Genomic DNA, 15,850 nt, shown 5'->3' with positions numbered 1-15,850 from the left:
TATTCAGTTACGCAAACATATGTTTACATTTTGTGAAATAGCTCATTTATGTTGTCAATACATTTGGTTGACCACATCATTTCAACAGTTTCCAGACCATTACCCGAAGTGCACGGTGGCCATTCATTGAACAGACTCGGTTGACTGGAAAATGTGACCAAATGCTCTCTTTACCGACAATTTACAGCGGTGTTCAAAATTGTATAACGAAATGAATGTGGCATTGCTTTTAAAATTATGTTATACACATTGCAAATATTAGTACTACCCAGAGTGTAATAGTTACTTACAAGTTACATTTCTAGCTTAGGCCTATCCCAGTCTTTTACACTCAAAAAAGGAAATATTTATCCATTAGGCAACGTGGAATTTTCACCAGGTATTGCATTGAATGGTGTACCAAACGTGGGTAAGACGATCATTTAGTGTTGGTTCTGTAAATACTTTATAGTACAAAGTAATCGATTATATTTTCGTATCTCAGTCAGTTTTTCTTCCTACTAATGGCAGATCATTTATCGACTTGTCTACGCCCCAAGTCACCAATCAAGTCTACCCTCTTTTAATGAAGATTGGCTGGCAAAAGTCCAGCCGTAAGATACTGATATCGCACTTCTGTTAAATACTTGCTACAATTTTCTTATGTTACCGTCATTGACCTGTTAAGTTTTGAAAGGAAGGGATTGGCCCTTTGTTTATCTTTAAGTTGGATACCATCAATTGATAGCCAACCAAAAATTGCATATGGGCTTATACTTCGTACTAATTTGCGAATCAACTAGATTCAGAGATTAATAAATTAGAAAATTAACATAAAATCTGAGTCTAAGTAATCTTATTATTTTGTAACAATTTAATAACATGACATTGGACTAATAATATCAATAGAAATATATAGAGGAATTATATAATTGAGGGAATCAAGGTAAAATTAAATGCTCATGGTATGAATTAAATAATGTCATTAAATTAGAAAGTACTTAGCCAGCATATTCCAAGAATATTAGATATAGTGTATACACATTTTTGTATATAAATAAATGTAAAAAATAAATAAACCTGTAAAATTCAAATTACATTTCTTATTGTATTAGATTGTCTGGTGACATTTCGTAGCGACCTTTCCCTTTATTGTTGTGGCCTGAATAGTGAATAATGGACGTAAAGTCGATATTCAGAGCAACCCTAAATTAGGAACCGTTGTCCCATTGAATATTGACTCAGCGTAGTCTTGTAGTTATCATCCATTGCTGTGACCCACTGACATTTTTTATTACTACTCCTTTTTTGTGTAGGTATTTTATAAATTATAATTACAAAATCATTGTTTATAGGGAATATTGATTTTTTAGAGTCTAATTGTTTTATTATTTAAAAAGCTATACTTAGTTTTACTAAGAAGAAATATGTGGTAGAAATGTGTTCTTATCTGCGTAAATTGACACTAATGCAGTGCACAACTTATAAATTAATTTCTGTAAAGATGTTTCGCTTTTACAGACGGGATTTGATTGAAAATAATTAATACAAGGATAAAATAAAGGATACCTGTTTAAGAAGTGAAGTGTTTAAGAATCTTATATACACAACACCTGTAAAAGGTTAAACATTCTCTTTCAAGGCAAATTTTACAATACAATCAATTTATCAATAAACGTAAAATATGTAGACGGTTGTTGTAGCTATTTAATTTGATATTGATATTGAATTACTGTAATGATATCAAGTTAACTATTTACAATATTCTTGTTTTTTCAACTCGTAAGGTTAGTGAAACTGAAACAGTTAATCTCATCAACAACTGATAGAGCTTAATTCTGTTTAGCTATAATTTTACAGATGCCACAGACATATGTTTCGGTGATGTCAACAAACATTTAGTGTGCTTGTAGCGCGTTAACCAGCTCTGTAGTTGTGTGATAAAGTTATATGTGTGATATTCCAAATTCACCAGGTTTTTAGTTTATGGTCAATGTTCGGGTTTCCCTAAAGTTCTAAGCTGCCCACCATATCAGGAGCTTTATCATTAATGTCGACAAAGATTGCGGTAGTCTTTCTTATCGTAAGTACTCTTTAAAGTTTTTACTTATTATTTCATAGCACTTATCCTACACCGTTATTGTACCGCCTTTACAAATAAAAGTATTTTTGTCTTTGCTAGAATTTGTTTTACTATTTTAAATGCAATTCCCATTTATATTAGTCTAGCGTACTTTTAAAAAATGCAAGAAATGCAGAGATACCTTTTTACATAAGAAACATTGATTTTGGTATTAAATTAAGGGTGTATTCAGTGTTTAGCCTATTTTAAGGTTAAAGCTCTATTTACATGATTTTATTGAAATACAACAAACCTATAATATTGCAGATATCATCGCGATGCTACGAGTCATCTTGGACAGTCATCTTGTGGCACGACTATGGGAGTAGTACTACATCTCTACGATTTTATCCTATTAGGTGTACACCTAATAGGATAAAATCGTAGAGATGTACAAAAATACTAGCTTCTATGCCCTTGCTTCGAAACGATGGGTGAGGGTGGGGGGTTCTCGAAAGATGACAATCCTGTTCTTTATATCTGCCAATAGATGTATCATATGTTTACCTTTAAACAAAGCACTTATTTCACTTGTAGTAAAATTCTTTTTATAAACTCAGATAAAGGACTCAGATTATCTAAGCAACCAAGTACGGTTATTAACAAAAATGGCACTGATGGGACTACTCTATGGTTTAATCTAGAAAATATGAACTTTACTTCCGCAATGTAATTAATGCACGATCAAATATCCTTAATTGATAAATTGGGAGATAAACAAACAACTGTTTACTGCATAGACCAGCTTTTGTTTATTCAATTAACTTCATGATGTAAATTTTGAAAGCATGTAAGGCCATCTGGAAATAGTGGAAATAGGCCTGTTGTGCAGAGCACTTAAGAATATTTTTCATACTAATACTTTTGGCAAGTCCACACAACCTGATCTGCATATTGAAGTACTTTATGCCCTATACTTTTATTTAGTTTATAGTCTGAAGCAATGACCATGAATTTGATTGTATAACATTCGTAATATAATAGATATAAATATTTCAGACTCTTATGTTTCATTCACAGGTCTTTTCGACTTTGGTAAATGCAGAAAAGGGATATCCAGAAAGGCTGTCAGATAGTGATACTCAACGTGAGTTATAAGTTATTTTAATTTTTGTTGTTTCAGTCCAAAATAAGTAATGTGCTTAAAAAGTTTATTTGCATGGTAAAAGGGTTAAAATATACTAATCGTGAAACAGAATCTGATATTGCATATTATCAACAACTTAAGTTAGAAAAGATAATTTATGATATCAGTGAGTTAAACCAAATTCTGACAAAACACTTAATTAAGTTAGTGTACTATGTGTATGTTCAAACACACTTATGCTCGGAATCATAAGTCGGGGTAGATGTTTTAAAAGTATTTAAGAATCATTAAACATAGCACAAAGTTAAATAATACAGCCAATCAAAAGATTGGCTTTAGGAAGTGCAAGCGTTACCCATCAGACATTATCATTGAAAATGCGACTGTTTAACTACTAGGCTTTCTATAGGAAAGTTCCAAGTTACATTTTCTAAAATTATAACAACGATTTCTCCATCATATTCCATCCATATAACATTTGATTTCCTGCTTAAATTTCAATCACTTCATTACAACTGTAAATATTATTATCCTCTGCCAACTCATTAATTTATATTGTTCTCGTTTTGTTCTGATAACCTACAATTCAATTTTAAAGGCATTTAACTATTTGAGTTTAAATATCTAAGTTCAGTATAAACTCCCTCTTTAACGACATCCTTAGAGCAGCGATATTAGGTTCGGCCCCAGGTACAAAATTAATTCAGAAAAAATTAACAGTTTAACTGTACCGGATTACACGTTGCTTTACCATAAACCGTCCATCTTACACTCACGGTCCAAGAACTTGTGTGGATGTGCAAAATCAAGATGAAAAGAAAACACACCCTATGTTTTCCCTACAACGATCGGTTTAAAGGAGAGTCCCATAACAGTGCAAGGCTCAAAAAGTTTGGTTATAAATATTGAGGGTTTGTCTTGAAAATAGTTTAATTTACATCTAAATAATATAAAACTAGTAAAAAACAGTGTTACTTGGATAAAAAGTCCCTGTAAAAATATCCACCTTTGATAACTAAGTGATATTTTCAAATTTAATTAAATTTACCCCTAATCATATTTCATTGCAAACTTCGATAAGAAGTCGAACTTGATAACGAGTCTTTTAATAGTTTCCATGAAAGTCTCGTAATCAATGTACTTAAAACAATTAAGATATGTAATGTTTTACCAAAAACTTTTGAAATGTTTAATTGTTTTCAAAGCAAAGTAAAGTATTAAGGCTGCACTAGCTACAAGAGACCATATGACCATCCCCAAACTATACTTATTGCTTAGCCAAATTCCCTGTAGTATTTACGTATTTATACAACGTAGTAAAAGTGATTTTCGATCAGTTACAGTCCAACAGTACGGAAGACACCGCGGTGACGTATTCGAGTTCAACGTCCTGCTTGGCGGGAACATAGAGAAGCCTCCATTCACATTGGGACTATTTGTGGAGGGAAACGGTGTCTACGACGAGTTACAATGCCCCATGACGTCAGAAGAAGAAGTGAAACAGCTGAGAGTGAAAAACAGACATGACGTCCTTGCAAGCGTTCTGCCGAAGGAGTCGTACGCAGTGCTATGCAGGAAAAGCGAACCTGGTTCGATGATTGTGATAAAGGACGGGCAATGTAAAAGAAGGACGTACAACAAGGAGAACCCAAGGTTGGCTTCGTCTGAAGAGGTGGTGACAGGATTGGCGTGTTCCAGAGCAGCCAGAGAAATAGAGAGGACCATACCAGGAAGTCATATCAAGCTGAAAGAAGATGCGGATGATTTGATCAGTAGAGTAGTAAGGGTAGTAGGGAGTATTTACTTTACACTTGCTGGATGGAGGGATGCAATTGGGCAGTGTTTGTCAGAAGAGGAAAAGTCCCAAAATGAAAAGCCTACTATTAGTCCATTTGGTTGAGGTGTTATTTTATTCCATGACTTTAAAAGGAAATGATGTATTTAGGCTTTGGATAACGAAATTTAATCAAAATCACTATAGCATTTTTGATTAAACAGTTATTTTATATCCCCTTCTCTATAACGTACCCTTTCCTGTTAGTTCAGGATGATAAATTGGTATACTTAGCTCGGAAGTAAGTATCGTACCTTTACGATACATTTTTAATGTTTAGTAATTATATAGCTTAGTTACTAGTTCCGTACTTTGTTCCCAAAAACACCTTTTAATTTATTATTTTAAAAATTTGTCGTCAAATGGAAGCAAATATTTTCAGATATTTAAGGCACAAATATTTCCTGAGTAAACTTTCTCAGCTCAATATAAGTTCGGGACATTTTCTTGTCAAATTTTAGGTTTCATATTAATATTATTTCACATTTGTTATAGTTATTGTACTATTCTTATCACACGATAATGCAATTTATACTATATTTTATTAGACGGATTTTAAATATTGCAGTCAACTTTGAAAGGCCGAGAAACTAAGTTGAGTTTGAAGAAGTCGGAAACTTTTGCAATATGATCCTAAGCAAAACATTTGGCGCTAATGTTACTTTTTTATACTTCTAACTTTTTATCCTCCTGACTTTTTTGTTCTCCTGGAGGTTTAACTTTTTTTAATGGTGTACATTATCAAAAACATTAACACAGTGCTAACTAAATATTTAGTAAGATAAATAATAAGTGACTTTTACAAAATAGTTAATTTTTGTAAAACGGTTTTTAATTCCTACTATCACTGTTTTAAAGCATTTATATTATATTTGAATTACTTGAGTGTTCAAAATTAATTTTTAATGTCCTTAGTAAAGCACAAAGGTTATTTGAGTAACAAGTGTCTTACCAAATTATTTTCAAGCGTACAAAAATTATGTGCCTAATAAAATCATATTGTTTTTCGTCGTTTGGTTGGAATACTGGAGTGCGGCAAAAAAATGAGTGCTACAAAAGTAAAATGAGTGCGGCAAAGAAAGTAAATGCAGCAACTAGCTACTTTACGGGTTATAATCAGTACAAGAAAGCCCACTTTGACAGGTAACTGTAGGAAAAAATACTTGTTCAACTCGCCGTACAAGATGTTTCTGTTTCCAGGCAAGGCTAATATCAAAGAAAGTAATTGTCAAGCTTAATAATAGTAATAAATCAAGCTCTAATTTTGAGCGAGGGGAAAACGATCAGCTGATTGGTGGCAAATGATATAAATTTACTTTTCTTTCTCCCCCCCCCCCCCCCCATTAATCATGCCGTTCAATAGTAGCACTGGTAATAATAATAGTTGATTGGGTCAATTTATATGAATACCCATTAAAAAACGAAATAGTACAAAAATGTGCCTTTGTAGTATTAACGTATATTGTAATTTTGTCAAGATTAAACATAGCACCTAAAAATAAATAAATTATTCTAAAACATTTTCTTGAACATATTTTTGGAATGTACGGAAAGAGGTCCATTAAATAGTATTAAAAGTCTGCATTCAGCATCAGCTCAACATTGCGACTGTAGTGAAAATATACGCAGAACCTTCATCACTTTGAGCATAATATTTTCTTGTAAGCCTTCACCTTATACCTTTGGGAAATCAATCACATTCTCCATTTCGTTCTGTAGTACGGGTATTTACATTAACTCAACGAAAAACACCCTAAATCATCATGTAATAAACCAAATTAGTTTATATTTATTCACATTACTAAACTCCATTTGCTGATATGGAACAAAAGATATTATAGAACCTACTATAATGATTACGGAATCAAATTTAATTGCAAGAGGATTAAATGTGTTTTATTTATAAAATAACACATTGTAACTTTTAACATTTGAAATTTTGAAACTGTAAATAACTAGCTGTTGTATCCGTGATTTGCAACGGGAAGAGGACACAAAATAGAAACATGAAAAACATTTTTCTTTGATTTGTTCTGGTGGGATTTTTACGTAATATATTGGAATGTATAGTAAAATAAAATACATTTTGAGCTGTAAAACATAGTCTGGAAAAAATTCAAAATATTATGTTTAGAGGATCAATAGTTTACACAGCAATTGCGTAAAGATATTGTTAACGACACGAGTAGAAAACTTAATGCCTTCAAAACTTTAACAGAGGTGTCGTTAATACTAAGCTAGTTGCTTACACTACTTTACCTACGACAGTGTTTTACATACTAAAAATGTTTCTAAGAGAGGTTATGTTTTCGTTTATAACCTCTCATTTTAACTGACAGTGATGCAACGAAACGTTGTACAATTACTAATTGCACCACTCAACAGTTAAATTGTCTTGAAAAGCTGATTAGTTGAAGTTCGAATCATTACTATTTCTCACTCAATAATTGAACCTCATTGGTCCGTTACCCGTGTTTTTAAAAGTTAAACTATCCTGATATGAAAGAAAACAATTCTGTTATGTGAAACCTTCCAGTTCTAAGAATTAAAACTGAAACAGCTACTTTAAAAATGGTCGTAGGTAAAAAATCATATAACTCATGAAACCCCGGTCTCATATCATCATGCAAGTTTGCAAACTCGTTCAAATAAATGTAGATCCACATTTTTGTGAAAAATTTCATTAATTTCTCAAGCAAAGGTTTTACGTTAAACAATTTGTAAAATATCACCCTCCCAAGTTAGTTTCAATAATGCATACACAATAGACCTGCCGGACCATCGTCTTCATTAAGCCAGTTATTAACAGCGATGTATTATTCATGCAGCCGCTCGCTTCCTGTTATCTGATTATTGAACCCTTTAAGCCACCGTTCCATACCTTTGTATTGTTCTCCCTTCCCTCACTTATCAACTGGAATTAAGCTAGATATTCTGAATTTATTGCTATAAAAGCATGACGTTTATGGTTTTGTACCACAGGGAAATGCTTTATGCACCGTCAGGGTCTAAAAAGATGTATTTTAACCTGGTGTATGGGACTCTTACTAAAACCTACCAGTCCAGGCAATGGAAAGCCTAGCTAACTTTGGTTGGTGAAATAAAGAATTTTCCATTTATTTCATTTAATTTAATATGTTAAGCTTTTCGTGAATTCCCCATAAAGAAGATAAGCAATTGCCATAAGTCTCATGGTAATTACCCTTCCTCTCAGTTCGTCTTGCCCACTTCGTTTCTGTGATAGAATTTGGGAAACCAACTTGATATTGGCACATGACAATGTGTATCGTCAACTTTAATAGAAATAACACATAGACGCCCTAAAGCACAATAACGTACATAAATAAAACTAACGATACGATCAAGTTATCATATATTTTCCTCCCTTTTCCATGAAAGCTTACTAACTCTGGTTCGCTCTTATGACTCATGGCCTTTTTGGTCAGAGAGGATCAACGATTCAGGGATGATTCAGAGGGGAGGAATAATTTGTAGTAATCTGGTTACGCAATATACCTCAAATCAGCTGTGTAATATTATATCATGTGGTGAATATATCATGTGGGTGGTGAAGGTAGTGACACAAGGAGAATAACTAATTGTGAAATTGGTTTATAGGTTTTGCTGGTGAATTCCTGGCTTTTACAAGCTAATCGGAAATTTCCATTTTTACTCCTTTGATGAAACAATATTTTTAGTTTCCTAGTAAAATGCAATTTTACTTTTTGTACGATGAGATTATTTGAATCAGATCCGTTAAAATAAAAAGCCCTGGCAGTACATCACTTATGTTATTTACCAGTAGTTATAAACATATCTCCCCTCACATTTCCTGTTCTATAATTGCTTACCACCTTTATTTCCTTTATAAACTTTGTTCTTGTATAATGCTATATATTTAATAAAACATTAGAAAAATCAAAAGTAAAGAGAATTGTTAGCTGTTTAAAGAGTAAACAACATTAGGAGGTAGGAGCTTAAATACTCCAATACGAGTTTTTATAAGCATGTAATTGGTCAAACAAGAACAAAACATAATTGTACTTCAAAAGTGATTTTATGGTAATGTGAGCAACAAGCATTGTTTACGAATGAAATAACATTGTGTAACATTAAAGTAAAGCTTTAGAGTTAACAAGGGATTGTTTTGTAGTCGCTGAACACAAGGAAAGCTCTTTGTTTTACCTTTAACGGATTAATCACGTCAGAAACTACTCAACAGCAGCCTTAAGTGTGTTAGACAATTAGGATGTTGTGATGAATGTTGTAAATGCAATTTTGTATTGTTCTTTCACTTAAATAATGAAATTATATCGCAAATAGGTAAAGGTCAATATTGCAAACACATTGTATATTATACCCTTTGCCAAGTTTGCAAAGCAGAATTGTTTATTTTTATACTATTAGTTCTGGTCCGGAATTGTTTTTCTACATTATTTCAGGCTGGAACTATAAAGGATTGTGGTATTATCATTTAGATGAAATACATTCTTGGTGATTACCGGGGTTTGAACCCGGAAGCATGGGGACCAAAGCTCTACACTCTACCACTAGACCAGCTTGCTCTCTTGAAAACCAGTATACATACCATAAGCACACTAGCACTCGTAGGTAAGGTTCGAAGAACTATCACCTGACATATACTTAGGCTTAGGTTTTTTTAAGTCTTAAGATTATTTAGGTATCTTTTGGTCTAGTTCTTACAGAGCAAAATATACCTCCAAGAAGTCTGAACTCAAACCCTTGTATTTATTTGACAGCTGTCAACCGGTGTTTTAGATCTTGCAGTAGTTACAGTTGTCTATAAGACAAAAATTATATCTATTTAAAACAAAAACATCCTTTATGATCGATACTTATCTAGAATAAAATAAGTACATCAAATTGTATTAATTATATTTTTATATCAATCTAGCAGGTAAACACCCTAACAAGTAACATAAACAAATACATGTAATCTTACAAAATAATTTTTACATTGGCAATCAATTACAATATCAAGTGGTATGATTAGAAACAAACTATACAAAATTAAGATCTACCTACAATTTTGCAGTAATCTTTTGGGGGGAGCGACCTTGTCTAGTATCAAAGTGCCAGACGCCGGTTTCCGAGGTTACGGGTTCAAATCCAGCCAACCAACAATTGATTTTATCTAAATAATCATTCATTTTAGGCCTATTCTAAGTTAAGGTGATAACTATCTCTGTCTAGAGGATAGCGTGTTACGATTAACGTTGTTAGATTTATTGCGATCTATAGGTTTATCTTTATTGCACTCCCTTGGTACCATTAGTGGTGAACAATATGAGACAATTATTCCAGAGATGCGTCTGACGCACCCTTATATAGAACCCCTAATTCTCAACAATCGAGGGAGGGATAATTAACTGTTCCATTATCCACTGCGTCGAACTGACACGATTTTGCAAATTATTGTAATACAGTACATATGATGCAGTAGGAGACTTAAAGCATAGACAAAAATAATTAAATATCAGCCGTGCTGCGGTTACCATGGTTACCAAAGGTTCTGTCGCACACCGCTGGAAGTGCCGTGTAGTTACGTAGCGCGTACTCCGTAACTGCATGGCGCTCCAAGTGATGTGCGTCAGAACCTATAATAACTGCTGAACATCTGACGGTATATATTTATTTTTTGTCTATGCTTAAAGTCTTAGATGTTTTGTTCCGTAAACCTGTACGTAAAGCTTTCCATCTGTTAAATTATGAAAAACATCAAAACCACATGTATACAATGTTTCAAAATATTTTTTTACAATCTCATTTACATGTTATAGACACAAATAAATACTGGATGGACCTTTTAATAACTGGCACATAAAAAAATTAAAAACTAGTTGTTCGTATTACCAATTGTTTATATCATAACCTTAGATTTTTTTGCATACAAAGGATTTTGCATAAATTAACAGGATTATTGGAAGGATTACCGTACGAGAAGGAAGGAAAATTCATACACGTCTATAAAAGCAATAATTCACTGATGAAGAATTTCTACTGCACCAACTGCATAATGCATGTGCACTGAAGCTTAACTGTTTGATGGTTGCTTGTAAAACTTCTTAAATTGTACTAAGTAAACACTTTTATGTATTGCATATTGTTTATATTATGTAAATAATAATTTTGTCATAAAATATATATAGTATACATTTTTGGTGTTTCTTTATTGGGTTTTGAGCTTTATTGCTGGATGATGTAAATTTCACTACGTATATCTTTTTTAACTCCTGCTTATTACATTTAGGACAATTTCATTTAATATACTTTTCTATCCATACATTGGGATATAGTAGCATTTTCAGTAGTTTTGTATTTTCAGTAATTTTTTTAATGGGATGTATTTATCCTGTTGCAATTATGTTCTAAGATATTTCTCACACAACTCGTCAAACAAGACCTGGTAACATGCACACACACTAACTAACCTAAACCTCATTTGTAGTTCGCGTCACGATCAAATATGTTCCCTTCCTTTGCAGATTACCTAACCAAATCACACTAGATTTAATCAAGCTTTAATCAATATACCCTATACTGTCTAACCTATATAACCACTTCCACGTGTATTAGGGTTAAGTATACAAGAGGGTGTTCGTGGAAAAAAAGGGTTTCATATCCTCAGCCAACTTTGCACAACTGACTATTATAGAATAGATTTGGTGCTTTAGTCCAAAGCCGGAATCTAATAAAAGAAAAGTATAAGCAAAGATGCCCTATTCTATTCAAATGTGAATATTTAATATTGCCATTATTTCTTTTTGCACAAAAAGTAATTTCTAATAAATGTAGGCATTGGAACATTGATTAAACCTGACAGTCCAAAATATAATTAAATTCTTAATAATAAGCCTTGACACCCATATGAAACCCAACAATATTTGGCCTGAACCCCTCCCACTCAAATTAACTGCAAGTTTTAAGCAAGTAGATACAAACTATCAGATTAAGCCGTACACATGGTGTATTTGTACTGCATTATGCAATTATGCATTATGCAATGAACTGCAGTGTATGCATAATTCAAGAGCAACTTATCTGAAATGTTTGTTTTAATATATTGCTGATAATTCAAGTACTAATCTAAACTTGAGTTATCTTAAGTTGGCGCATTAAATTGACCTGGTATGGTTGTTAATTAAATGCTTTGTTTTTCTAAGTAAATCAATAGTATAGCTTTCGTACTGAATAAGATTAGACCACAACACCAGACTAAACCTTATTGCTAGAAGTTAATACAAACGTTAAAATTGACAATTAGCAATTAGAGGATACATTTAGGAGGAAGTACTAGGTATCTATGCTGTATAGGGGATATACAGGATGTGCAGCATAACTTTTCTACCATTGTTATCTCAAAAGCTATAATATTTAGAGAAAAAATTTTATACCGAACTTCAAAATTCTTATGACTTAAAAAAGAATAATTTTTTATGTCTTCTATTTCCCAATATGATGGCTAACTTTAAAAAATTCATATGGAACACCATATTTTTATGATTGTTTTCTAATGTAAATTTGATTCAAAAACTTTTTTGTAGAAATTGTTCTTTAAAGCCACACGTTTACCACACATTTTAATAATGTATTAGTTTTGTCACCTTAAAAGTATATTGTACTAGCTATTATTACCAACCTAAAATATTGTATTATGTGACAAGAAAAAAAATCCTTTTTGTTTACGTTTTGTTCTTCCATACAACAATATTGTGTTGTTTCTTGTTTTAGAAATCTACTAGACATTATTACCAACAATTTGCAATTATAATTTAGCCAACATACATTAATGTTCATTACGTTTCTATACAGAAGACAACATTTTATTACTAAGGACACGAGGCGTCTCCCTTTCATTATTTACTCACAGTTCTCTGAAATAATTTCACACACTAGTGTTGTAGTGTTTGTATAAAAGATTCCTCATTAAAAATAATGAGGGCCACGTGTATAAAGGAAATAGTTTAAACTTTAAAACGTATAACTTTAGTAAATATTCTTTTTAAGAAAGCTGTCTGTTTATTGAAAATAAAGTATAAAAAAAACGTATTATTTATGGTTTACTATAGTTATGGCAGGCTAACTATCCCCCATTATCCTTTGGATGAATTAATTTTAATAGGAAAGTTTAAAGATATTGCGTGTGATATTGCTTGGCAAGTCGTACAAAATGATGATTTTCCCCAAATAAGTAATAGAAACTTGTAACAATTTGTAAAAACACAAAATCAAATTACATCAATACAATATCAAATTAGCTTTAATCTCCTGTATGTTGTGTAGAGAAAGTTTAGTTATATGCATCATAAGTTATTAAAATTACAAACAGATTGTAAAAGACGATTGTCAACTAAGTTAAAATTACTCCTAAGAAGTGATACAAACTTGTACCATGTTAAACTAATGTTAGCATACTTAGCAATGCATTATGATAAAACTTAGTTAGAACTTGGACTAAAATTGTTTTGTTATATTCCCAAAATATTGTTATTTTGTTTTAATTGTGCTATTTATCAAATTTATCTTTTCATCAATAAAGTTTCATTGAAGCAGTTCAAATCCATTGATAAACCCCCACCACTATTATTGTGGATGGAGCAATTTCCATCTCAGTTGTACAAGTACAATAACCAGAAAGTTGAGGAAGTTTGTGGAGGTATAACAGTTATCGTCCTACTGGACCAGACACTTCGGGCTTTTCAATTGACGCATTGAGAGTTCTCGTTATTCGCGTTCCAACTTCTCTATTGTTACTTGTCTCTTTATACTCTAAAAAGTAGTATTTTTATGATAATTTGATCACGTGATTTGTGTTAAATGAATGTTGTACCATAGAATAAATAAACACCATCTATATTTTACACCATTTATGGTACTTCATATATGGTAGTACAATGTTTTACATATATCTAAAAACACAGGTTTAAATTTAATTTAAATTAATAATGGAGCTATTATTTTACTTATTTCAATTGTTAGTATTTATGTTATGTAATAGTAGGCCTATACGGAATTTCAAGAACATTCGTGTCCATAACAAAATATATTAAAAACAAATGAATACTTAAGAATACTTAAGAAAAGTAGAAAATAAATGCTACACTATTATTCTGGATAAAATAGTAAAGCCTATAACTCCAAGTATGGCTATACTGGATGTATCCAAATTTATCGTTAGATTCACGCATACAATTTACAAAAATTTAGTCAGCTATTTTATGTGTGATAATAATGTAGAATAGCTTGATTTTTAGTAGTTAAGTTATTAAAAAATGCATTACGTCATCAAGTAGGTAAAGTAAGCATGTTTCAATTGTAAAAAAATGAGGTTTTATTTATTTATATATAATTATTTGTTTAACTATGTTAAAGCAAACCGTTTGGTTCTTCTGAAAGCTCTTATACTTATCTTTGCAATTACAGCACTAAAGAAGCTTAGTATTAAACGTGAAGTTTTATCAGAAAGCAACTGTTATATATACCTAATCTGTTTTATTACTTTTATACAATTCATATAGCTATTTAAACACGTGAATAAGTACATTTTAGTAAAAAAATGCAAATTTAAAATAATTCTTCAGACCTTTCCACAAAAATTAATATTCTTCATAATTTGTACAACTAATAATATTATTGAACTTTCTTAACCAGTGAGAAACTAATGTAAACATAATAAATCCATTTAATCTAAAAAACATTCTTAAAATATAATAAAATAATGGTAACCCTTTTTACTAGCACAAGCGAAAAGTAGGATGATGTCTGAATCATGTCTCTGATTTAGATGACTCGTGAATATACAAGTCTGGAATATCACAGTGAACTCAATTTAAAGTTTGTCATTCCTCCCAAGGGTAGTGTCCCTCTATTCGTCCCCTATAACTGTCAGACCTCCGTTACTACAACACAATTAGATTTTTATAAAAAAGGTATAACATACATTTTGTAAATTTAACCTGCATCGTTATAAGATTACACCATCAACAATGCTAGGATATTTCATGCTTTGTGTATTTGTATGATTTTTTACTCGGGCCAACAATAATCATAGTAGCTAATATACTCAAGATAACCTAAAATCTCATATCATAATAACTGTTGAATACATTTTAAAATGATGGTAGATGAATAAGTATTTTTTGTATATTTAAAAATATTTAAAATTATATTATAATACAAAAATACATTTGAGTTTTAAGATTTTACTTAGCGGAACACAACGGTGAAACCCCGATTCCAGTAGCATGTTTCGTTCCGAAGTTACGATTTTTAAAAGTCGCCATGGTAGACAAAATTTAAATACCCAAGGACGATGTCGCGAATGAATGGCGTTTGGCGATAAGGGGCCTTTAAAGCGATAAGATAAAGGAGCACCTCATTCTGCGTTCAAATCAAATCAAATCAAATCATTTATTGCCGTAAAACATACAAAACATACGTATGGCATCGTCATATTTTACAATAAATTTCTATTTACAAAACTGGACACCTTAAATAAATGATAAATTCGTCAACATCATAAACACTTAATTCTATCTAGTTATATCTTTAAATGTTTAAAAACATACCTCACTTATTGTTGTATTTTATCAATTTTCTCAATGCTGCCATTTTTGATTCGGTTGTCCGTTTGAGGTCGGGTTTGCGGCATTGTATTTTCCTAAAAAAAGATATTTATTTGACGTAAATTACTGTTAACAAATAACTACTGAAACATGTTTTAAAATAATATTTTATAACCAGTGAATTTGTCCACCCATGCTGCTCCGAGGCGTTGAAATAAATGTCATATCCGTGAAATAATCAA

At 31.7% G+C, this 15,850-nt stretch overlaps 1 protein-coding gene across 1 annotated transcript; it reads left to right on the top strand.

The window, feature by feature from the left end:
- Positions 1-1,951: 1,951 nt before the first annotated feature.
- LOC128997271 (uncharacterized) lies at positions 1,952-5,171 on the top strand. The gene is made up of 3 exons (XM_054422890.1): positions 1,952-2,062; positions 3,122-3,188; positions 4,526-5,171. The coding sequence occupies exons 1-3, from the start codon at positions 2,030-2,032 to the stop codon at positions 5,086-5,088; spliced, it is 663 nt and encodes a 220-aa protein (XP_054278865.1). The 5' UTR covers positions 1,952-2,029; the 3' UTR covers positions 5,089-5,171.
- The last annotated feature ends 10,679 nt before the right edge of the window (positions 5,172-15,850 follow it).

This window comes from Macrosteles quadrilineatus, unplaced genomic scaffold (assembly GCF_028750875.1).
Source record: "Macrosteles quadrilineatus isolate MER2022 unplaced genomic scaffold, UCM_ALF_1.0 Scaffold_6__1_contigs__length_79288215, whole genome shotgun sequence".
In the NCBI taxonomy this organism is placed as follows: Eukaryota; Metazoa; Arthropoda; class Insecta; order Hemiptera; family Cicadellidae; genus Macrosteles; species Macrosteles quadrilineatus.
The sequence above is the reverse complement of the archived record's forward strand: the minus strand, read 5'-3'. Positions and strand labels throughout refer to the sequence as shown.